Source organism: Stenella coeruleoalba, assembly GCF_951394435.1.
Source record: "Stenella coeruleoalba genome assembly, chromosome: 12".
Lineage (NCBI taxonomy): Eukaryota > Metazoa > Chordata > Mammalia > Artiodactyla > Delphinidae > Stenella > Stenella coeruleoalba.
Genome location: NC_137158.1, coordinates 81,047,083 through 81,073,625, shown reverse-complemented (window position 1 = coordinate 81,073,625; position 26,543 = coordinate 81,047,083). Strand labels below are relative to the sequence as shown.

Genomic DNA, 26,543 nt, shown 5'->3' with positions numbered 1-26,543 from the left:
TCCACAGGAGCTCTTGAACTGGCTTTGTTTGAGCCAGTTTTCTGTCGTTTAACGAGGGCTGAGAAGTGAGGTTCCTCCAAGAGCTGTGGGTATGGCGTGACTCTGGCTCACCAAGCGCACTTCTGTTTGAGGTGCTCAGCTTCCCCAGGGTGACAAAGGCCGTGGCAGAGGCCGCACCCCCACCTACAGAAGCCAGCCGCGGCCCAGGGTGGCACTTACGTCCCGTGCACCGCTTCCAGTGCTCCTGCCCCACGGTTAGCAGCTCCTTCACGCCATCATCCATGGCTTTGGTGAATTTACCGACAGCATCACACTTCTGTTCTCTGTGGGGCAAAAACATGAGGAGATGGGTCCTTGACTTCACCATCAAACATCCAAACAGTATGAGGTGTAAGGAGAAAAGTCCATGTGGTCAGGGGAGTTCACACCAAATGTGACCACAGGTACTTGCTTCTTGCTTTATAACAACTGCACTTTAACTAAATTAGTCTTAAAAACAGGCTGGGGCTTCCCTGGTGGCGCAGTGGTTGAGAGTCCGCCTGCTGATGCAGGGGATGCGGGTTCGTGTCCTGGTCCGGGAAGATCCCACATGCCGCGGAGCGGCTGGGCCCGTGAGCCATGGCCGCTGAGCCTGCGTGTCCGGAGCCTGTGCTCCGCAACGGGAGAGGCCACAACAGTGAGAGGCCCGCGTACCGAAAAAACAAACAAACAAACAAAAAAAACGAGGCTGGATTCGGTTTTTAAAGAACTACTTCAAAATCTGCCATTTAGATTTTAACTCTGCTTCCTTCCCCCTTCAATTCCTTGTGAATTTTAACTAAAATTATTCTAAAGTAAATAAAATCTTCATTTCTTGAATATCTTTCTTAGTGAAATTCAATCACTGCAGGTACTACTGAATCTATAAAAACATAGTACAGGTTGCTAATGGTAGTTGTTCATTCATTCCAACAAGTAGTTTAATGAGTCAGAGAAAATACCCCAGACGCATAGCATCTAAGTGATACTGAACATACCAGCTACTTAAGGATGTAAAAAGTTTTCACCAACTTGAAAAAATCATCACAATATACTTTTAAATGAAAAAAGCAGATTATAAAAGAGAATGCATAGTGTGAGGTCACTTTCGTTTAAACAAACAATTTTTCCTTCAGATACAAATGAACAGAGGAAGGTGTGGAAGACCACAGACCTAGGCCAACATATTAGCATTGATTTTTCTCTCTGGGTAGTTACAAGACTATCTATATATTTGGTAACACATAAGCAATGATTTTACATTAAGAAAAAAGCTTCTTAAAATTAAAAAAAAAAGCCTAAGATTTCTTATTAGTCTTTACGCAGCAAAGGAACTACTCCAGATTTTCAACCAAGCCTACATTAAAAAGAAGATGACAAGATTAAAAACAGGATAGGAAAAAACCAGAAAAATCAGGTTTGGGATTGCCCCCTTCAAGGAGATGTTCAGAGAGATTTCTGTCTCGTGGACCATTCTGTGGGTGTCACCCTGTCTCATCATACTTTATTGGAAATAACTCCTAACCACAATGTCAACTATGAAATCACTGACTTCAAGGTAAAAGGGAAGCAGACTTTAACTGATGTTATGGCTAGAGAGACAGTGTTTCATGAACAAACGATGCTCTCCTGTCATCTGACTACAAGCCCCACTCATTTTACACACTCTAGTCTGACGACTGGCCGAGACCTGTAAGCAAAGGAGGCGGACTCAGTTTGGGGAGAAGGGAAGTTTGGCAGCATCTCTTACATTTCTACTAAGTCCAGGTCAGGTGCCTCTGGCTCCATGGTGGAAAATATCATAACTCCCACCAGCTCATCTTTCTCAGCCTTCCTTTTCCCGGTTTTCCATTCCTGTAAATAGGAACATTATAATGTTAGAGTGGAGAGCAGAGCCACACTGGTCTTTCAAACTTCCCTCCTAGAATCGGCTCACTGTCATCTTTATCCTTCTAACTTTCAGGAAGCAGCGCCCACACCACCTCCCTCTGCAAACGCGCCAGGCACCTATACATCTCCAACGTCATCTCATACGTAAACAAGTGTCACTGCACAGAACGGTCCTTATGAACCCAAGTCCTTCCAGAGTGAGGTGACCCAGCACCTTTCCTTTCCCAAGCCCCACCCATATAAACACATCCACGAATGCGACGAAGTGCCTCAAGTTTTTAGGTTGTTTTTTAAAAAAGATTAAAGCTTTTCTATAATATAAGATAGGAACCAATATTATAAACTATTAAAAAATTATTGCAAGTTACACACACACACTAAAGTACCCAAAGCAGAAATATGCACTGCAACGAATTCTCACAAAGTGAGTTCCTGTGTAACTACCGCCAAAGCCAAGAAAGAGAAAAGAGCTAGCATCTCCGAAGCCCCTGTCCTGTCCCTTCCCAATCACTACCCCTTCCGTCCCCTACGAGGGTGACCATGATCCACTCCTTTCTGGTTATCATTTCCTCACTTTATAGAGTTTCACCATCTGAGCCCCTACACCATGGTTTTGCTAGTTTTATTAACTAGCTAAGACGCTACCTAAGCATTCTTTTGTGTCTGGCCTCTTTTGCTCAGCCTACGCTGAGAAGCTACGTTCACACTGTTGTTACACTGTAGTTCATTCATTTCACTGCTGTATAATATTCCATCGAATGACTGTTCCCCGATTTATTTACCCCATTCTACTACTGGTAGCCACCCCCACTCCTGGCCAAGTTACGGATGAAGCTGCTGTGTACGTGTCTCCTGGTGCATGTGTGCATGCGTTTCTGTAGGCATTTACCCAGGAGTGGAAAGTTGTTCAAGTTTAAATAGATAATGCCAAACTGTTTTCCAAGCTTGTCTCATCAGCTTTCACACCCACCGGCAGTGTACGTGAGTCCCAGAAACTCCTCATCTCACCAAGAAGACAATTGGTACAGTCAGTCTTTCTAATTTTAGCCTTCTGGCAAGTGTATTCACTGTGGTTTTAATTTGCATTTCTTATTACTCATGAGATAGGTACTTTTCTATACATTTATTGGTGATTCAGATTCTTTTGTGAGGTACGTTACCAAATCCCCTATTTTTCTACTGGTGTACCTTTCTTATCAGTTTGTATGGGTTTGCCCATCTTCTAAAATCCAGCCCTTTGCTCGTTATACGTGTTCATATCTTTGACTTGTTTTTCTTTTTTAATGACTTACTGTGATAAACAGAAGTCCCTAATTTTAATGTAGTCTAATTTGTCAGTCTCTTCTTGTACCGTTAGTCAGTTTTGTGCCTTATTTCAGAAATCCTTCCCTACACTAGGGGTATGAAGATTTTCTCCTACGTTACCTTCTAGAAGCTCGATTGTGTTGTCTTTCACATTTAGACTTGTGAACCATCTGGAATTAATTTTTTTTTAAACTTAATACAATGGAAACTTTCCAGAAAAAAAAGTAGAAAGAAAAGTACTTTAATAAACCCCTATAGATTCAGCTTCAAAAATTATCAACTTTTTACCAATCTTGTTTTATCTAGTCTCCCCCATCCTACTTTTTTTTCTTGTTTATTTTAATGCAAATCTCAGATATAATATCATTTTACCTGTAAATACTTCATTATATATCTTTAACAGATAAGGCCATGTTTTAAAAACATAACCACAATATCAAACCTAACAAAATCAACAGACTGTTGTGAGGCAGTGACCACATTTCATTCTTCCCAGTGATGCCATCCAACTGACTGAGCACCGCTGACTCAATAGGCTGAGCAAAAGAGGCCCGACACGAAAGAATGCTTAGGGTGGGTTCTCAGCTAGTTCACAAAACGAGCAAAACCATGGTGCAGGGGCTCACATGGTGAAACTCTATAAAGTGAGGAAATGATAACCAGAAAGGAGGGGATCATGGTCACCCTTGTAGGGGACGGAAGGGGTAGTGATTGGGAAGGGTCAGGACAGGGGCTTCGGAAATGCTAGCTCTTTTCTCTTCCCCCATTGTACTGAGCACCATCTTTGTCATAAATCAAGTGTCCATTCTATTCGGTTCTATTGGTCTGCTTTTAAAATTATTTTAGCTTTATAATGAGTCTTAATATCCAAAAAAGTCCTCTTCCCACTTCATCCTTTTTTAAGAGTAGCTTGGCTATTCTTGGAGCTTTAATTTTCTACATATGATATCTTTTCAGTTCTTCAATCCATGAAACACAGTATTGGAACACTTATTTAGGTCTTCTTTTATTTCTCTCAACAGTGTTTCATAGTTTTTTATGTAGATCTACATTTTCCTGTAGATTCTTTGGGATTTTCTACGTCCAACCATCTATGTGAGCTACCGTTGCCCAGAGAATCACAAGTTTTCATAACTTCCTAGTTTTATACTGTCATTTAGCAGATGAGGAAACTGTGGCCCAAAGACATTAAATGCTTTGGTCAAGGTCACAGAGGTAGTTAGAAGCAAACCCAAGACTAAAACTGAGTGCCCTGGCCCCAAGTTCGTTCTTTCTTCTCTTATATCAAAAACACCAAAAAAGGTCTAGATTTATTATTTTTAATAATAATATTCTGCATAAAACACAACCTTTAGAATTGCTTCCTAAATAGAATCCTTGACAAATCAATCGAACAAGCCCTTGTTAAAGAGCTATGGGTAAGCAGTAAGGCACCAACTTGGACAGGGTTCCCCGTAGTTCTTGTAACTCTATTACTTTTTCACATGTATCATTCACCACGAAATGCAAAAAGACTACAAATGTTTACGTGGAATGATCTCTAACCTATAAATTACACCAGGCATGACCAAACAAATGATCACATACAGTGGAAGCCTAAGGTGACACACGGCTATTTCCAAAGCAGATAACATCAGTGAGGTGACAAGTAGCCAATTTCTTGCCGATTTGCAAAAAAGAACAGATAACTACTGGCAGAATGACTGCCCATGGGGCAGGGGCAGGGGCAGACTTGGACTGGAAAAACAACGTGGCTCTGAGAAAGCTGGTTCAATTCTGAATCTACCTTTCCCTTCATTACACTATTTACACCGTAAGGTCAAAATGTGATCATAGGAAATCATTCACACTATTTCCCTGACTTCACGCTGATAATATGCTACACAGTTTTGGGTCTATCCTATTTTTAAAAGCATCTAGGAAAAAGTCCCTTATTCTATCATATCCTTCAGCCCCGCCTTCACTGGGCTGATTTCCTATTATTTAGAAACAACCAACTAACCAACACAACTTAACTCCTTTTAGACAAAAAATTGGTGTGAATGTGATAATTCTCAACATCCTCTAAGATGATCACAACAAAATGTCCTACCTTTTCATCTCGGAAATTTAGAAATTGCTGGAAAACCTCACTTTCTGAGATTACTGGGTGACGACACATCCTGGTCATCCAGGCCTGAAGCCTCTCCATGCGCATCTTGATGAACTCTTCTTCAAAGCGACCTGCAAGAGACACGCCCGAGAGTGATGTGCAGCTCTGTCAAAGACGAATCGCTGTTACCCCAACTGAAAGACTGTTTATGTAGCTGCTGGCCACTTGTAGAGAGTTATTCAGTAAAAGATAAATCATGGCAATGTTTCACTAAGCTAAAAACACACAACACAGTGGAGCTCTAAGGCCCACAGGAAAGGTAACCAACAAATTTGAAAGAAAATTTTATCTCAATATGAAAACGTTTCTTTCTTATAAACTAACAAGCCAGTGCCTATGTGGCCACATGAAGCCTTATAGGCAAGAAAGGGGTGATAAAAATGGGAATTAATAAGCAATTCTTACAAAGTACGTGAAATCTCTACATTTATAAAAATGTGTCTAAATGCAACATAATCTCAGATATACAAATTTAAATTTAGTATTTCTGAAAAGTAACTCAGAACTGTAGGTTTTTTTTTCCTGTTTTGTTTTTTAAACTACTTAAATGAAAAACAGAAAAAGCAATTTTTCCATGAATGCAAAAACGAAAGTGATCCCAGAACTTAATGACCATGGTAAAAACGGAGCTTAATGGGTGATATTTCTGTTCTAAAAGTGGAAAATCGGCTTAACAAACCTGACATACCAAACATCAAGAGAACAATGAGAATTTTTATAAGTCTAACAAACAAAACCACTATCAGTTAAAAGGCTTCTGGAGGTGGAAATACTGGCTACAGCTGAGTGCAGAGCAGGGGCAAGACAGGTTCCACCCACTTTCATGAGTTTGATCAAATACTGGACCTACTCAAGGGTAGAGAGAAAAGGCAACTTTCAAAGAGGAGCATATTCGCTACCAAATGTAAAATAGATAGCTAGTGGAAAGCAGCCACACAGCACAGGGAGATCAGCTCGGTGCTTTGTGACCACCTAGAGGGGTGGGATAGGGAGGGTGGGAGGGAGACACAAGAGCGAGGAGATATGGGGATATACGTATATGTATAGCTGATTCACTTTGTTATGCAGCAGAAACTAACACGCCATTGTAAAGCAATTATACTCCAATAAATATGTTGAAGAAAAAAAAAGGGGTATATTATTAAATGAGGCGTTTACTACACTCCTTCCTAAGAGCACCAGGTGGGGAACACGTTTTCTAAACTAGATCTAGGAAGTGGAATGTGGAATCAATCCGTCCTCTTCCCCTTAAGGGCTGTCCAATGGTTAATGAATTAAAAGAACGACTAAATGAAAGCAAATCCCACACACACTCCCCTGCCCCCCCCCAAAAAAGGAAAAAAAAAACCCTAGAGATCCCAGATTACTGGACAGAGTGGAACCCAGGAGCAGCTTCAACAACCCAAATTAGTCTGTTACAGAGTCATCACAAGCATGCCTTGCTTTTAAACAAAATAATAATTTTTTTAAAACAAAAACTAATTTAGCTAATTGCTAAACCTAGTCCCCAGAAGCAACTATAAAGCTGGACAAAATCCACAAATATAAGGCTCTGGAAATCAACCAAAGGCAAACAGCCACGTGAGAAGTGTATACGCTCCCAAACAGCTGAACTTCAGGCCAGAACAGTGGGAATCTGTGGCGTTCTGGCCTGGGGCTGCACCCCTCTCCCTCTATTCCATTCTATTCCATTTACAGGAGAACCTTCCCCATGAAATTCTTACATATTAATCTAGGAAAACACGTGCAGAATCTGTATGCTGAAAACTACAAAACCCGATATGAAAATCAAATACGATATATGTATGTTCTTGGATTAGAAGAATGCACATTGTTTTCAATTCTCCCAAAACTGGTCTACAGAATCAATGCAACTCCAGTAAAAATCCCAGCATGATTATTAATAGATATCTGACTAGAAACAATCATGCTGACTCTTCAATTTACACGGAAAGGCAAAAGAAAAAGAACAGCCAAAAACGATTTTGAAATAGAACCAAGTTGGAGGATTTACACTACCTGATTTCAAGACTTACTGTACTATAAAGCTACACTAATCAAGACCGTGTGGTACTGGCAAAAGGACGGACACATGTATCAATGGAACAGGGTCCAGAAATAAACCCACACAAATGTGTTCAACTGATTTTTTAACAAAATGCAAAGTAAACTCAATAAAGAAAGGATACGCTCTTCAACAGATAGTGCAAGAACCACTAGACAACCAGACGTATTATAACATATACCTCTACCACCTCACATCTTATACAAACCTTGACTCAAAATGTATCATAGACCTAAAACTACAAAACTTTTAGAAGCAAGTATCAGTGTAAACTTGGGTTAGGCAAAGAGGTCTTAATCGTGATACTTAAAGCACAATGCATAAAAGAAACAACTGACACGCTGGACTTCATTAAAATTAAAAGGTGTTGTTATGCAAAAGACACTGTTAAAAGAAAGGCCACACCTGGGACAAATTATTCACAAATCACATTATTTGTGAGAGGACATGTTTCCAGAATATATAAAGAATCTTGTTTCAAAATTCGATGATAAGAAAACAACCTAATAAAAAAATGGGCAAAAGATTTGAAAAGATACTTTACCAGAGAAAATTTATGGAAAAGAAATAAGCAAATGAAAAGATGCTCTACACCACCAGTCATTAGGGAAATGCAAATTGAGACCATGAAGAGACAACACCGCTAACATTAGACTATTATACTTACTAAAATAAAGAAAAACAGACACTATCAAAAGTGCAAGTAAGGATGTGGAGCCCCTGACAATCCCATCCATTGCTGGTAGGGATCCCAAAGTGGCACAGCCGCTCCGGAAAACAGCCTGGCAATTTCTTAAACATTCAATAGTATACACCTACCATATGACCCAGTCATTCCACTCCTAGGAATTTATCCAAGAGAAATGAAAACTTGTATTTATACAAAAACTTGTATGTAAATGTTTATAGCAGACTTATAAATGGCCAAAACTAGAAACCCAAACATCCTGCAAAGAGTGAGTAGATAAGCAGACTATGGTAGAGCCAATACAGTGAAATACTACTCAGCAATGAAAAGAAACAAACTATTGATACTCACAACGAGAGATGAATCTCAAAGGCATTATGCTAAGTGAAAGAAGCCAGACTCAAAAGACCCAAAAGCCCAACGACACACACACTATACGCTTCCATTTATAAGGATATTCCAGACAAGGCAAAATTATAGGGACAAAGAGCTGATCAGTGCTGCCGTGGGTTAGGACTAGGGGGAGGGGCTGAATATAAAGGAACAGCACAAGGAAATTTGGGGGAGGTGATGGAACTTTCTGTACCTTGAATGTAGTGATAGGCCTGTGGTGGTGCCTGTTAAAACTCTTAGAACTGTACACCAAAAGGAGTGAACTTACTATACATAAGTAACAAAAAAACACAGCCTGGATTTTCCCTAAGAAACTGCAAGTACAAATAAGTACAAGTTTCCTTTAATGAGAAGAGTATTATAAATCCACATAAATCAAAAACTCCTGGGCTTCCCTGGTGGCGCAGTGGTTGAGAGTCCGCCTGCCGATGCAGGGGACATGGGTTCGTGCCCCGGTCCGGGAAGATCCCACATGCCGCGGAGCGGCTGGGCCCGTAAGCCATGGCCGCTGAGCCTGCGCGTCCGGAGCCTGTGCTCCGCAACGGGAGAGGCCACGACAGTGAGAGGCCCACGTACCGCAAAAAAAAAAAAAAAAAAAAGACTCCTAAAAAGTGGCCATCGGACAGTTTCAGGGGTCTAGACCCTCCTGTATACTAAAACACTTCAAATTCTACACTTACTAGGGGTAGAGATTAAGCACTACAGAAGCGTAAGCTGTGCAGAAGATGGCCCACCTCATGGACAGAAAAGACCCTGTAAGTCAGCACGGACCTAAGGGCTATACTGAATTCCCCATTATGAGCAAGTAAATTATACCAAGAGTTTATAACCTACTCATTGGTTGGAATTAATTAATTACTGACTCTTATTCCTCCTGAAGCTTTTTCTGACACAGCTGGTTTATTTACAAACTGTGACTTCAGATGTTACCTTGTGCTTGTTAGGAATTTCCTATCAGGTTCCAGAGAATTAAAAAAAGGGAGAGGAGGGGATTTTTCCCTGGTGGTGCAGTGGTTAAGAATCCACCTGCCAGTGCAGGGGACATGGGTTTGAGCCCTGGTCTGGGAAGATGCCACAGAGCAACTAAGCCCGCGAGCCACAACTACTGAAGCCTGTGCGCCTAGAGCCCGTGCTCCGCAACAAGAGAAGCCACCGCAATGAGAAGCCCACGCACCACAAGGAAGAGCAGCCCCTGCTCACTGCAACTAGAGAAAGTCCGCGCGCTGCAACGAAGACCCAACGCAGCCAAAAAAAAAAAAAAAAAAAAAAATACATAAAACTAAATAAAAAAGGGAGAAGAGGGATTTCCATCTCCCCATTTTCTAGGACCCTTACTTAGGTTTTCACTAAGTATGGGAATATATCAGTTTGGCAGCCAGAAATAAACCAGATTCATTCATTATTATCCCACAAAGAACAAAATCTATAAACAAATAAAAAATCTTAGCTGTAAGCTTTTCATGGATGGATTATCAAGTCCACAGAAATGTCATGACATCATCTATTTGGCATTCCTTTTTCTTTTCTCCAGGATTTAAATGAGACAGGAACCTATATACAATAATGATCCTGTGGGCATCTCAGGCAGGAGGCAAACAAGAGAAGGGGGAAATAAAGTGGCTCCTGGGCTTTTCAGTTTCCTCGGCACACGTCCCAGTCAGTGAATCAAAGCTCAACTTTCTTCAGACTGAGGAGCTGTTGCTTCCTTGCTTTTCTATGACATCCTCCTGGCTTCAGGCCTGACCTTTTTTTAAAAAAAATACAAACCTTACTGTGGGAGAACTGTGACTCTATGATGCTTTCAGATAGTCCTGGGTTATCTGATTCCGAATAAACAATGTATTAAAACTAAAAAACAGGAGAAACCTCCACGACTCTAAGACAGCTCATCAACCCATTTATTTACACACCACGGGGAACATATTATGCTAATCAAGTTGATAAAGGAGAGCTTAAAATTCAGGAGACAGTCTGAAATTTGAAAATGTGGAGAAAGGCAGAACTTAAGTTTTCATGGAAAGAAATCTAAATTTTTAAAAAGAAAGCTGTGACTTAACAATAAAGATGACAGAAAGGAGGGACAGTGAGTATCTGCACAGAAGCAAGGGTGGGGGTGACACACGAGCGGCAGGAGGCAGCCATCTACGCCAACCAGGCCACCCCGACAGGGCCGCCACTCAGCTGCCCCAGCTCCAAGAGGGACTGCCTGGGAGTCACCCCACCTGAGGGCGAGGATGTGTCTGCCAACCTGGCAACGTAGTCCCCACTCTCCGTTCTGCTACGACACTTTGAAAGTTTTGAAAAGTTTTCTCCACAAAATCAAAATCCAAACAAGTTCTTTAGAAACAAAGTTCCCAGGGCTTCCCTGGTGGTGCAGTGGTTGAGAGTCCGCCTGCCGATGCAGGGGATGCAGGTTCGTGTCCTGGTCCGGGAAGATCCCACATGCCGTGGAGCAGCTGGGCCCGTGAGCTGTGGCCACTGAGCCTGCGCATCCGGAGCCTGTGCTCCACAACGGGAGAGGCCACAACGAGAGGCCACAACAGTGAGAGGCCCGCGTACCGCAAAAAAAAAAAAAAAAAAAAAAAAAGATACATACGTATACAGGAACTCTAACAGAAAATTTTATGACATATTCTTGTTAGGTGTTCAGGTAACTTCCAAATACATGTACAATACATATATATATATGTATATGGCTATCTTTAGCTGCTGTTTCCAAACCCCTACATCCTGTTCCACTAGAGGATGGAAAATGCCATTGCTGATTTACAGTAGGGTACTACACTAACTGGAGTCTTTTTACTTGTCCTGAGTGCAGTGTCGCACACACTCACCTGTGACTTGCTTATCCGGAAGAGAAGGGATTGGAATGGCTGACCCAAACTTTACCAGCAGACGCTCATATAACCAGTCAAAGTGCTTATATCTGTGGTTTACAGATCGATTAGTGTTCTACAAAATAAGGAAAGAGAAAAACGTTACCAATGCCAACTACAGGCAATGAAAAAAGCAAATTGTTCCTAGCGATGCAAGCATGACTCTGCTTTGATAACTTGGATACTTACAGTAGGTGTTAACTGATACTCAATGTAGCTCTTCAGACCGTACATTTTGGAGCCTTTCCTGGGATCTGCCACCACACAGTCAAATGTAGAGGTAGGATAAACCCACATCGGGCCATAATCTCCAACCTACACAACATTGCGGGGAGAGTTAATTTTGTTACGTGGAAAAATAGTAAGTATAATTGATATAAATCATCAAATGATTCTTTTTAGGACTAGAAGTCCCTAGGAGGGTCATTTTTGCTCTTCTTTGAGAAGTTATTTACATAAATGCTCTCTGTTCCTACTAAGGTTACATTTAAAGAAAACACTTAATGGGAGAAGCCCTTCTGCTCCCATGTGGGCATCGCAGGCCACAGAGAGATGCCGATCTGCCTTTCCTCTAGAGCGATGGAACACAATCTCTCTCTAGTCCAGCTGTCTTAGTTATATGTATGTATATATGTAATGAGGGGCTAGTTTTTTACCTATTTACCTATTACCTATATGTAATGAGGGGCTAGTTTTTTAAAATTTCAAATCTATTGCAGACTAAGAGTTCTGTGAGATATAAAATGACACACTTGGATGTCTCAGCCATGCCAAAGTGCTGTCAAACTTCCTCTACACTTACTCTCATTTTCTGTATATACCCTAATTCTTTATAGAGTTCTAATTCTTTTTAAAGGTGAAAGGAGAAAAAAGTGAGGTGAGGTATGAAAGTTCAGAGGCTACTAGGTCAGGACGGTAACTGGGGCCCAGAGAATTTTAGTAAGGGACTAAAGATCTCTGACAACAAGTTATTATGATTCTCCAAGAGGGAGCCCAGATCCAGAAAACTCTCTTAAAGCTGCAGAGCAGGAATCTTTAACAAGGGCCTCTTGGGAACCTCCCTTAGTGACTGGGACCAAGAGAGGCGACTCTGATCAACCAGGGCCCAATACCCACGGGGCCACATTTTATTAGTGGGTAGGGGACTGCACCTTAAAAGCAAAGGACCAGGTCTCTACTTTCTCTTCGTTTTCTGAAGGCTCAATGGCTCTCCTCAGCTTCCTTTTCCACACAGGAAGCCCACACAGGCAAGCCTGCCTATGGGTCCAGTTTCACCTAAAACGTGCGGGACAACTCAACACGGGGGTCTTTAGCTCTGTTCCAGGGCTCTCCTGCTTATGACAAAGTCCCCTGTGAGAATCTGAGGGGCAGGGCCATGGGCTCTTAATTCTGTGGAGTTAAAGGAAAAAACTGAAATAATCTCTAACCTAACTACTCAGAAGATAATTATCCCAAGTTTGCTTTGAGGGAAGAAGGATAAAAGGGCTCTGGGTCACAACCCTTCTCTCTGGAGTTTTCTAGGATTTCAAGCTTTTCAAAGAAGTAGGAACAAGTAATATAAAAAATTCAGTATCATTCTTGCAATTTTATCGAGTTTCCCAGGACCCAAAGATTATAGAATAAGACCAGATCTTTCCTCCTTGTTTGAGTCCGTGGTGATTATATTCAAGGCCGCTTACCCTCCTGCCCTGCCCCCAACTTACAGTTACAGGATTAAATCAACAGGGTCAGAAGATAGCTATAGTTCTCTTTGCCAGAATTTCATCTGGAAATATACAGCTAGATAACATTTAGATAGAAAATCTATCAGCAATCAACATTTAGGTGAAACCACAGAGCCTGTGTCATGTTATGTAATAAGCTATTCAAAGACAGATATACTTAATGGTGCCATTGACTCCCAGCTTTTACATACTAGCTCCTTATCACGACTCGACAGCTGGTTTATTGAAAGAAAACTATTACCAACATAGTGGAAAAGGCAACTTATTCTGATAACATGCATGTACTTCGCCAAGGTAGAAACCTAAATATTTGAATTGGGTTTTTTAGCTAAATATGTATGGCTAGTAGAAAAACAGCATGTAAAAGATACTTCAAGATACTTTAGAAAAATTATTACAAATACGTTATGTACTATGGGTGTTGTTTGTTCAATTACTAACAGTCTGAAAAGTAAAAGTAAAGAATATCTAAACAATATAATAATGGGCATTAATTCATGCCAATTATTTTTAGTACTCTTAAAATACTAATACACACTGTCAGTTACTTACTTCGAGCATTAAATGTGTTTAAAAATACTTTCCAAAAACAAAAAACTTTCCAAATGACTAATAACCCTCTTAGCTTTAAGGTATTATAAAAGAGCTTAATCAGAAACAAAGCAAAAAAAAAAAAAAGAACAAACTTACAATGATAGGAATTTTCTCTTTGGGTTTTGCTAGTTGCTTGGCCAACAAATACTGTTCCATTCCAGGTTTTGCAAATCCAGGAAATCTAATCATGAGGATAAATGCTTGTGAGTCTTATGCTTTTCCTTATAAGAATTCTACAGCTCTCATCCACATTTACTTAATACGACAGTTTGAACTTGTTCTGTCTTTCACATGTACTAGAACTAGGAAACTATGGTAAATGAAACCTAATGTAATCAGATTGTTCAATGGCCAATTAGTCATTTAATTAAGCTTTATCTGGTAAGAGGACAGTTTGACTCCAGAAGGTGTGATATTTATGGGCAGTCTATTTGCTTGATCTGAGACACTCTATCACCACATGAAGAGTGAAGGGCAGACTAGAAAATGTCCCCCAGGTACAGAGGTAGAAAGTACTGAGCGCATCAATTTGAGATGACCACATGGGGTGAAGGCCACACGCTGGCATTTTTATATTCAAATTAAAGCTGCCTTTCAACATTCTCCCTGGGGGGGGCCACGATTATCCCAAAGAAACCGCCACTGTTCATAAGTACTTGTGCCATTTTCTTTGGGAACTGCCTCCAGAACCAGTTTATGAGACACACACAAAAAAACAGTCTCCTTAGTAAAGAGACTCTAAACATAATGAACTTGGCTATTTCCAGAAATCAAATCTACATCCGAAGCGAAGTTCTAAAACTGAAGAAAAGCTGAAATAAATGCATGGCCATCCAAAGCGCTACTTCTAAAGAAGACAAGATTAATCTGGGTTTTAGAATTTTTTTTTTTTTAATAAACAGGGAAAAAATCCTCAGAAAGCAAAATACCTAAAATAGGAAAAGAAATCTTATTTCTACAAAAACCAGCTGTCTTACTTCTGATTTCATTCCTATACCAAGTTAAAGGCCAATGTGATGCTCTCAGGGGCTCATATCTTTTCCTTCATTCTGGACTGACCTCCCTCCATTCTCTTTTCCCTGGACCTGCTTTAAAACACAGCTCCTACAACAGAGTAAAAGGGGTGTCTAGGAGCTTGATGGCCTTGGGTTTGAATTTCAAGTCCAACACTTCATAGCTATGTGACTTTTAGAGTGCGTCTTCTTATGTGAAGAATGGGACCAATACGACCTACCTTTAAGGTGGTAAGGGAATTAAATGAAAAGATTTAAGTAAAGAGTTATCTATATAAATCCAAAGGCCCTAGTACGTACTCAGAAATTAAAATATTTCTAATGCCGCCACCGGCTCTGTGGAAGTGCTCCCTACAGCCTCGGGTGCAGCCTTCTCTGTGCTGCGGCAGTGCTCTGAGCACACTTCTGCTCTTCAGCTTATGGCGCTGCCACTGCTATGATCCATTTGCACATCACAGCAGACGAGAAGCACCTTAGAGAAAGCATTTGTATTTCCAGGACCTAGCGGAATTATGGGGATATACTAAATGCTTAATGAATTAATGGGCTAACCTGGAACACTTTTGTTAAAGAACCTACACTTTTGCTGGAAAACGCTGATGGAGAAATTGGGGCATGGCACATAGCAACAATTCCTTGACTAGACTGTAAGCTTCCCAGTGCAGAGAGCACATGTCATGTTTCTTTTGGTATCCTAGTGACCACAGCAAAACTCTAGAGCTGACTACGCACGCATTTAATACTTACTGAACAGCAGTGCAACTGATTAATGCTTTCAGTATTATCAAGATGTATTCTTGTAATGCTCAAGTATACTTAAGTGTCTGATCTCTGTTTCTAGCATAAGGTTTAGGCTCCATGACTGGAATATAGCTGTCATATAAAATGGATTAACCGCTGAAAAATGTTAATACCAAAAAAATTTTTTAAGTAAGTCATTTATACATTAGTCTAGTTAAATAAAAATATGTAGGGTATAAACGGCTCCCAGCACCACAGAAAGCGAGGGATGCCTCCAAGGTGCAGGTGCATATTAGGACTCCTTCAATTTGGTTTCAACCTAGACTGAAATTTTAGAGCAGAAAGAATTCTTAATTAAAGCCAATCCTTCACTTTAGAGATGAAGAAAGCTGAGTTTGAAACAGGTCATCCAACTTCCCCACGATCATATAGCAAGCCAGAGAGCAAGCATGGAGCAGTGGAAACCACAGGAAAGTGGAGTCACAGGCCTGGCGCAAGCCAGAACCTCATGAACTGGCTACGAAAACTCAAAAATTCAGCTAGGCGTATTTGTCTCACAGGTCCTGCTTCCTCATTTTCAAAATGGGGCTGAGGGATACATTATATTAAAATGGGTTTTAAATATACTTTGTATTTAGGTTTAAAGAACAACTGAGGGTAAGGTACGTCACTACAGATCATACTGAGAACTTCAAATCTCACTTTAAGAAACAGGATACAGTCAATAATGACTGACTGTACTATGCATGCAACTGAGTACGAAAATACACAATGGAAGAAACTGGACAGAAATGCAGGAGACGTGTGAGCTAAAAGATAACTCATTTAATTACCAGATGGTATTTAAATACTAAAGGAGAACTTGCAGGGCTCATTAAACTTATACACATGTACATCGAGACCTAGAAACTTGGTATCTAGATAGATATCAAACATGTTTACAATTTTTTTCCAGACATAGATTAACATTCCTTGATATCTGCTTGGAATCATGAACTTGGAACACTGAGAAAAAGTATGAGTAATTTTAGAAAAGCTATTTTAAATATAACTGCTGTAAGAAGAGTACCTGAAGATAAATCATATGGAAGTCACAAACTACATCTCCTTCAAGCTACACTGGTGTAAACTACAGACGCATCCAGAACTCTCTACTAGGGAATTCCATAGGGCTGTGTCCATATTCACCCTTTTCCACATGCTTTCCTGCTAAGCACTGTTTCTATAAGGACCGTTCGAAACATTTTTTAAAAAAATATAAGAATAATCTAAGTGAAAACAAAGTCCTAAACACATTAAACATAGTAGTTGAGAGTGTGCTCAGGAAGCTGAGGGACTGGACTGGAATCCCGACTAGATCACTTACCACCTGTGTGAACTTGGGCAGTTACTTAACCTCTCTGGGCTTCATTTTCCCAGAGAAAACAGAGATTATATGTACCACAAAAGGGATATGAGGGTCGCATGAGAGAATACACACAAACTGCTTTGCACAAAGCCTGGCACATGGTAAAAGATCAATAAACAGTAAAACGTTTAAAAGGAAGCTATCAGGATTATTTTTAGCTTTCCTGTGACATCAGCAATAAAAACCTTAATATGTCATGAGTTAATAAAGGTGAAAAACAGTATTTAGCAGATGATTAAATAGAACATACATTTCACTTTAAAATGAAAAAAAATTTTTTTAAAAGAAGCTTCCAAGCTAGGAGTCAAATAAAAAATAAACATGATCAAATCGCACCCCAAGCTTTGTAGATCACTGAAAAGAGAAAAAGCCTCTTTGTATCTTGTATCTGTTTCTACAGAGTGTTCACGTTGCCCCAACTCCCTTACACCTACTTGTTAAGCGGCAGCTTCATGGAGGAGCTGCCGGCACGGCTGTTTCCTCGCTGGGCACCGCCTGCTTCCGCTGCCTCTGAATCCTTGAAGTAGGGAGAAGACGACTTGGGCTCATCCCAGTCTTCATCCCAGTCGTCATCGTCACCAGTTGCTGGAGGTGGGCACAGAAGATCGTCAGTAAAGAAAGACAAAAGAAAGATGGGATGACTTAATCTTCTGGGGAGGTCAGGATTATAATAAAGATGCGAAGAATATAGGCTCTATAGTCAGACAGTTTGGGGGCTTGACGATTCGGCCTTTTAGCACAAAAGACAAGTTAGAAACAACTTCAAGAGGGCTGTTAGTCCAAGTAACTTCAGATAAATGCCAACTATAAAAACACTCTGTGGTATACAGGGAAGGCCTTCTAGAGGCCTATACATTGATAAATCTAGCTTTATAAACTTGCAACTAAGCATATCAAATACCCTTTAAGCCAAGAGACTGGGGAGGACAAAAGGGTGATAAGAGTTTTAAAAAGGAATTGTTGGGCTTCCCTGGTGGCGCAGTGGTTGAGGGTCCGCCTGCCGATGCAGGGGACGCGGGTTCGTGCCCCGGTCCGGGAGGATCCCACATGCCGCGGAGCGGCTGGGCCCATGAGCCATGGCCGCTGAGCCTGCGCGTCCGGAGCCTGTGCTCCGCAACGGGAGAGGCCACGGCAGTGAGAGGCCCGCATACCGCAAAAAAAAAAAAAAAAAAAAAAAAGGAATTGTTTAACACTACTAATAATAAAGGTGAGAGAAGGACAAGGGGGTGGAGGAGAAAGAGAAAGAAACGAGAGATAAGTAGTAACTGACCAGCATGAGCAGCCTAATATTCTAACAACAAGCTCTGCGTCAGATGAGGAGCTGCCAGCTTTCCTCCCTCCCTCCTTTCTTCTTCTATTGTTTTGTGCCTGTCTCCCACCTCTGATGGCCTGAGGAGTCCCTTTAGCATTAGGCAGGAAATTGCCCTGGGATCTCCGCCCTAAGAGTGCCACCACGAGAAGCCCAGACACAAATGCCAAAACGAAAAAAGGAAGAGAATAGAAAGTATTAGAAGGATCTGGGCCAAGAGTCCTGGAGCCACGCCAAGTTACTACAGAAGCAGAAGTCAGCAGTCTAGTCTCAACGTTTCTACCCAGCCCACGACTCCTGGTCCTGCAGCAGCCCAGCTCCTGTCCGTGAGTGGGAGCTGGAAACCAGCACCTGTGCCCTTTATGGCTCCTGCATGCAAGTCTCCTGCTGTTTAGCACATTCAGTTCTTGGCAAAATCTGCTCATACAGGGATCATTAAAAAATAACGGGTGGAGCTCTTAATTTCAGAACAGACATAAATTGCCTTTCTTAATTCCTGAATTGTTTCTCCTTTTAGAAATTCCTCTTTTGCCTCAGTATTTCCATTAAGAACCTGGGAGTCAAACAGGTAGTTAAGGAAAAGACAGAACAGCTACGTTGGAGGTCACAAACCATGTGGCCATAAACCACTGAACGTGGCAATGAACCATATTCAACCCGTGTGCACATTTTTTGGGCCCAAATGTGTGTTAGTAGCTAAGATGTTAAAGTGGGAAGATGAGATGAAAATCGAGATTTCTACTCTCTCTGGAACTGTGGTGGTCCAGGAGCACTAGCTCAGTTCTCCTGCAACGGCATCGACCCGCCAGCTAGAGCAGAGCTGCCCACCTCCGTCTTCCGCAGCCCCGCCCCACGGGGCTGCGCTGCTGTCCTGCTTTATGAACCTGGCCCCTGCAAGCGTTTGCATTTGGGACTCCTTGACAGGTAACTGAGAGTGGACTAAAGACCATAACTAAAAACTACCTACATTTTGACCCAGAAAAATAAGTTTGCTATTGGTGAATAAGAGCACCTGAGAACAGTTCCTTTGATTAAATCTATTTCAACTCCGATGCCCTTTAAGGGTGGGTGGGCTCCATCACCAGCAGAGCCCTCTTCCTCACCTGGTCCCTGGTAGGCCTGGGGATGACCAAAGGCAGTGTCCCAATTGTTGGAGGTGTTTCTTTGGGCTGCAGTCCCCTCGGGCTTGGCTCCCCAGCCATCCGAGCTTTCCCAGTTTCCAGATTTGGAAGCATTCCAGGCTGACCAGGGGTCATTGCCACTGCTGACCTGATGTTAGGGGTAAAAAAAGGAGAGAGTATTCGTGACTTCTAGAAAGCATTACTCAATTCAGTAGGAATCACATAACAATTGAATTGGGGTGCTGAAAAAACTGATAGAAATTTAAAACAATTTACAATTTAAATAATAAAATTTTAGAAACACGTAGGAAAGCACAAAAGACAGGATCAACCGAATTTTATTGTTAACAGTTTGCCATATTTGCTTAGGAACTTTACAACAATAACAAAGAAACTCCCTTTCTTTTTCCTTCCCCCAAGTAACTACTTTTCTGAACCTGTTCTCATTCCTGTGCATGTTCTTATACTTCCACTGCGTATGTAATGGAATATGTACCGTATTCATAAATAACAAATGCTTTATATTTTTCAAACTGACCTGAACAACACTGTACTGTATGTAACTCTTTGCAAGCTGTCTTTTTCTTTCACTTAACATTATGTTTTTGAGATTATACTTGCTGGTAAGAATATGTTTTATTCACTTTAACTGCTTGATAGTAATCAGTTGTATTTTTAACTGTTTTAATTTTTATTTGAAAAGGTAATATGTTCCCAGTAAGAAAAAAATTCAAATAGTATAAAAAGATATGAAATTAAAAAAATATTCCTACCACCTTAAAAGGCCAGTCATTCTCTCAGAGATAATGACTCCTAACAAATTCCTTGTATATACTTAAACATGCCATGCAGAGAGAGCCTTTTTGCTTTTAAACGTATTATGTGAGCCCAAATTATACTTTCTGCTCTGCACTTTTCTTTTGTTTTTCTATTTAATAGCCTAAAACATTCTCCTAGGTACAGCAGCACATGGACGACATCATTCTTTTACATGACTCCCCAGAATTCCACTGTATTTATTTCCCATCATCTAAACAGCATATGCTGATGCTCATTTATCTTGTTTGCCGTATTTTGCTACTGTAAATAATGCTGCAATGCACAATCTTTCCTCACATGTCCAATAGATGTATGTGAAATTCCCAGAAGAAAAATTGCTGGGCTAACACAGTGTGCACTTAGAATGGATAGATTCTGTCAAACTGCTTTCCAAGGAGATTGTACAGTCACATTCCTACACTCCTTCTACACGCCAAGGGGTGGTGTCTTGCATAAAATGGGGCTACCATACTCCAAAACTATTTTTAAAATATTTTCTCCCATTATTCCTTAGCATAATTTTATAGTTTAATTATTAATATTATAAAAAAATTTTGGAATGGGCAATACATGGCACCCAATATCAAGGAGTACTGCAGTACCTGTAACCCACCTCTCACCCCTGGCTCACCCAGCCCTGAGGCAACCAGTTTTTTTTGTTTCCTTAATTTTAAAATTTTAAATCTTCAACCTATATGGAATTTACTTCAGTATATGAAATAATATAGGAATCCAGCTTAATTTTTTCCTGTAGTCATTCTGTTGTCCTGACATCACTTAATGAAAAATCCATTTTCCTCCACTGATCTGAAATTCACCTTTATCGTATACTGGACTTGGGCCTATTTCTGGACTCTATTCCATCCTAGTAATCTATTCATACTAGTACCAAGCTGCTTTGGAGTCCACTAGACAGAATACCGTTAGTACTTTACCATAACATCTTCTATTGGTTTATTTTTACACGTGAACTTTAGCATCAGCTTCATGTTTTAAAACTAAAACAATCTTTAGTTTTAGCATTAGCATGTCAAGTTTAAAAAATGTGCTGATTTTCATTTGAATCACCTTAAATTTACAGATAAACTCAGGGAAAACAAATAGTGCCTTTAAAATAATTTCAATACTGAATGTATTTATTCAAGAACATGGAATAGCAAATTTTTCTCTTTACTCAGGTCTTCCTTCTCACATAAAAATTTGGGGGTTAGTTAGAGAGAGAGAGAGAGAGAGAGATTGAGATTTGTTAAGAAAATTACCCAAACGGCCTCATACACCTCTCTAATGTTTTAGAATGCTATCATGGTTGGTCTTCTTTTCACTCTTCACCAATTGACATACAGGGTGGATAACTGCCTGCCACCTACCAGAAGCATCAAAAACAGTATATGTTTTACAAAAGGAACTATGATTTCATTCTAACATCTCTATACCTTCAAGAAAAATTAATGAAGCTACTAGTGATTCTGCCTGAAGTCAAATATTAATAGCAGAAAGACATTCATCCTTATGACTGTGGATTTCTCGAACATACGGCTGATGAGGAGTTACTCTCAAGCCACTCCAGTGCAGACTGGAAATGAAGGCTGCCGTGCTGAGGGCCTGACAATCACGCTTCATTTAAGAGAAGCCCTTCCTTCCATAGTTTTCTTTAAGTAGGGGTGTTTTATTCAGCAATATATATACTCTGTGCTTTCCAAACTAAACTATGAGGTTTTGTTTTTAGAATTAAAAACTTCAAAAGGTACAGAAATTTTGGATAGTAAGATGACAGTAAGTACAGGCATTCATTGTCTAGCATTTTTATAAACTACTGAGGAAAAGGAACAGAAGGGCCATAACTAGAACAACAGGATGAATAAAAGTTCAGCACTGCCATGACAGTAAGATCGTGTTAGCAAACTGTCAAAGAAGGTTTTCATCAATATTGAGGAAGAAATGGGATATGAAATTCATCACCAAGTAACCTTAAAAAATTAAAACTTATTAGGACAGAAACACATAACGTGATAGTTCTTTTAAAAACTACTTTGTTTATACATTGTTTACAATAATTGCTATCTTATTTGGTTACGTGTACGATCTTAGCTCTCTACCTGGGTTATGAAATCCTTGTTGGCAAATCTAATAACTTTGCTTCTCTGTTTTTTTTCCTGGAACATTCCTTCTACCTTGTTTCCACTTGACTCCTACTGATAAATCTTTCAAACCCTGACCAACTGGCAATCTCTCCAGCTTCTATCATTGACTTTTTACTCACTCTCTCTCTCTCAGGTGACCTCCAGGGTCCCTCCTCTCATATCAATAATTAACAAGCAGCTCACAAAGCCTTCATGGTCTGCTTCTCTCTGAACCCACCCTTCCTGCACTTCGGCCTCTGGCTCCTTTGCTTTCAACTCCCAATAACCTGTCTGTCCCTTAACTGCAGGCATCTGGTCACACAATAGTCCACGCCTCTTCTCTACTTTCTTCCAGCTTTCCTTCAATGTCTTCATCCTTTTCTTTCGCCTCCTTTCAGGGCACCAAACCCCTCCCGATTCTATCAACCACTTTAATTAAAAACCATTCATTAGACCTCACTGACCACAGAACAGATTCCAAACTCCTTAGGCCATCAATTAAGATCCTAACTTTTCCTTCCATGACATCGCCTGTCCTCACTACTTGCCACTAACCCTCACTCTGTGCTTCAGCCCGCAGTTTCCCAGACTTTCCTGTGTCCTTGCCTTTGCTCAGGCTCTGCTCTCCATCTGCATGCAAAGCCTTCTACCTCACCTTCCTAGATTCTGGCCCAGTCCCACCCCACGGAGGGCGCTGGCCTCCGCCTGCTGGCTGACATTCAGTCACATCCTTCCACTTTCTCCCAAAGTTAGCCTTCCGTTAGAGTTATTGGCGTATCGGTTAGTCATTCCCAGTAGCAAGTCACGGGCAAACATCTCCCCTAAAAGATTCTCAAAGTGCCTTACATAAAGTGGCGAAGACTCAAATTTTTTATTTTTCTTAAAGTGGCTAACTGTGATCCTCTTGGTCATTTGTATGAAGTAGGTATTATTCTAATAATAATAGATTATTATATCTATGATTCTTTAGATATGCATCTAACCTTCATGACATTACTATTATTTCACAAAGAGGGAAATCAGATTTTCCTCACGTATACTGACTTGAGTCTCTTCTAGGAAAATAACCACTGTGGACGACCACAGAATAAGTCATTTTCAGCACTGCCATACGCTCTTAAAATAACAGTGCCTTCCCAGTTATGAAAGCTTATCAGTACCCTGTAGAAAAGCTGCAAGATGCTGACAGGTACAGATGGACAGAGGGATGGACATATGTGTGATGAAGAACAGTAACATGTTAATGGTAAAATCTAGAAGGCGCGTATATGATTATTCGCTATGAAGTTCACTTAACTTTCCTATGCTTTAAGTTTTAGCAAATGTTGGAAAATCCAACAAACAAAACTTGCACGTACAAACATCGTCTTCTGAACTCCATGAGGATGCATGCAAGGGACAAGAGAAGGTCTGTGCCCATCAGGCTCACCAGTGCTTTCTTGTTGCCTGTGAACATGGGGCCTACACGTAGTAAGTGTTTAGTAAATTACTTGCTAAATTAAACCACTCACAAACACTCACGTGTTTGTCTGGATCTCTATTATGAATGGATTTTCACCTGCCTTGCACTGGAACTGGCTGACTATGTCCGACTCGCCCCCTAACTCCCACTCTAACTAAATTAAATACTCCCTAATGCCAGAAGCCATGTAGTCAACACATTTGCTCCTTTAGCACTCTTATTTTTTTTTTACATCTTTATTGGAATGTAATTGCTTTACAGTGTCTCGTTAAGTTTGTGCTGTATAACAAAGTGAATCAGCCATATGCATACACATGTCCCCATATCCCCTCCCTCTTGCGTTTCCCTCCCACTTTCCCTATCCCACCCCTCTAGGTGGTCACAAAGCGCCATGCGGCTGCTTCCCACTAGCCATCCATTTTACATTTGGTAGCGTATATATGTCAATGCTACTCTCTCACTTCATCCCAGCTTACCCTCCCCACACCGTGTCCTCAAGTCCATTCTCTACGTCTGGCACTCTAAAGTTAAAAGCTATCCTAACCTCATAAGACAAAACAAAGAAATACATTTACATTGTCTTTACATCATGAGACAATCTGAATGTACCCGCTGAAAGGAGCCTGTAGAGCAGAAAGACAGAGAACGGAGTCTGAGCGGCCATGGAGGGGTGGGGAGGGAAGGGTATTCCTGAGATAATCGTAGCAAAGCTGTGCATCTTACAAATACATAGTATGGGGTAAAAGGGGGCAAGGATAAGAACATTGGTCCACTGGTTGAATTTTAAATCCCTTATGAAACTGTAGAAATTTGACTGACGTAAATTTCTCACGGGTGCAACGGTTAAGAGCTGAAGCTCTCGAGGCTGTCTATCCGGGTTTGAATCCCAGCTTTACCACTTACTAGCTGTATGAACTTGGGCAATGTACTCCATCTCTCTTAGTTTCCACTCTTATAGAATGGATATAACATCATAAACTTCCTCATAAGACTTCTGTAGGAATTCAATGACATAACGCATATAAAGCACCTAACAATATCTGGCACGTGGTATGCGTTCAGTAGTGGTTACCTTACGACACGGGGGCTCATCTAGAGTATACAGAGAAGAATGAAGACTGGTCATCTTTGAGTAAATCCCCATTAGTTTATGCTTTAAAGGAAAAGATCAGTTATATTTCCACATGGCTTCAATGACAGATCACATTAATAGAGAAACTTTTAATTAAATAAGTGATTATAGGCACTTAGGATACTTTCTATTTTAGCCAAAGATCTGTTTCCTTCAGATACATAAGAGAAAGGGGAAGAAGACAGAACTGTTTTGCCATAAAGTTCCAAAGCAACTCATAATTCTTGGGGGTCTTGGCACATTTTCTGTGTGCTGAATGCTGAGATCTTGCTTTTCTTCAAAGCCTAACCCCCACTGCAACAAACTGAGCTACACGATGATTCGGTTTAATGATCCTTCGGCCTCTGACTTCTTTGCCGTCAATTCCAAGAACCCCTTTTGTCCCTCACCTGCAGACATTTGGTCGCACAATAATGCATTATGTTCCTCCGCTAAGGTTTCAAACTCTCAGGGAGCTCTCCTATCCTCTTCTCCCAGCCCCCCGCCCTTTCTACTGAGCAATGTCATCATTCTCTTCTTTCCCCACCTTTTACGGTACCAAAGCCAACCAGATTCTGTAAACTCCGTGATTAAAAGTCCTTCATTAGACCTTGCTGTCCATGGAATAAATCCATCAATCGAGTCTCATCAAAAGTCTCCAAAGTATAAATCCCAACTGCCCTTCCAACTCCTATATGTCCCACGTTCTATGTTGCCATGCCCCCAAGAAGAGCTTTAGTAAGATACTTTAGCTGAAACAATCACCTCGCTTGGGAAAAAAAGGATTACTTCTAGGGGTTTTAAATGTTTATTCCCTCTTTCATTCAAGTTTGAATTTTACCTTATTTACGGAAGAAGAAGGAGAAGGAGAAGATGAAGAAGGTGGTGATTGGCTGAGACTTTCAATACAACCAATCTGAGCCAAAATATCCACCTTAAAATAAGAAAAGGTGCTCGGTAAACGAAGGGGGAAAAAAGAGTATATACCAAAGCTAACAGCAGCAAGTGCATAGCAGGGCTCAGTTCACCAGAAAATTCCAGCATGCCACCCATGCACCAAGATTACATGCAAAAAGCAAAGCCCCTCCTGTATAGCAGTGGTTTGTCTTCAGTGCATTAGTATATATTCTAAAGACTCTTGCTGTCATAACACAGTGTCACTGAAGCACTAAAAATAATTATAAGCAGCACAGAAGGAATGGAACAAATATCATGCAAGTCATACAGCCAATGAAAAAAAACTCCAGAGGAAAAACATAGCCAAGCTTTTAAAAATGTTAGAATGTTGAACCAGGGCTTTCAAAGCTACCAGACACGTGAGATGAGCAAAGCTTTCTGGAACCACAGAGCCACGGAGAACCTACCAAGACCGGCTAAGAGCACAGAACAGTCCGCGAGGTCGTGAACTCTGTGTGCTCCTGAGCTTGGTGTGCAGTGTCAACATGAGAACAGATAACTGATACACCCTGTGGAGCTAGGCAATGGCCAAATCAGCATCGCTATTAGGAGGACAACCTTGGAGCCCAATTTCCAGGCTTCGAAACCCAGCTCCACAACTATTTAGTAGGGAAGTCATTACTATTAACATTTATATAGTGTTACGAGAATGCACTTTTCATGTACAACTTTCTTGTGAAGAAAGTTGTACCATTTGTAGATGTAAATAAACTTGTTTTTGGAAATCAACTAGTAATACACAAAGAAGACAATCAAGATGGAGTAACTGGGATCCAG

General features: G+C 40.8%; 1 protein-coding gene across 1 annotated transcript in view; it reads right to left on the bottom strand.

Moving 5' to 3' along the window:
• SNX9 (sorting nexin 9) overlaps positions 1 to 26,543 on the bottom strand; it is a 92,641-nt gene that overhangs the window by 14,105 nt on the left and 51,993 nt on the right. Inside the window, 8 exon segments of the mRNA XM_079939135.1 lie at positions 220 to 323; positions 1,769 to 1,872; positions 5,306 to 5,436; positions 11,346 to 11,463; positions 11,577 to 11,702; positions 13,802 to 13,886; positions 17,302 to 17,452; positions 19,280 to 19,445. Coding sequence (XP_079795261.1) covers positions 220 to 323; positions 1,769 to 1,872; positions 5,306 to 5,436; positions 11,346 to 11,463; positions 11,577 to 11,702; positions 13,802 to 13,886; positions 17,302 to 17,452; positions 19,280 to 19,445 — 985 coding nt within the window.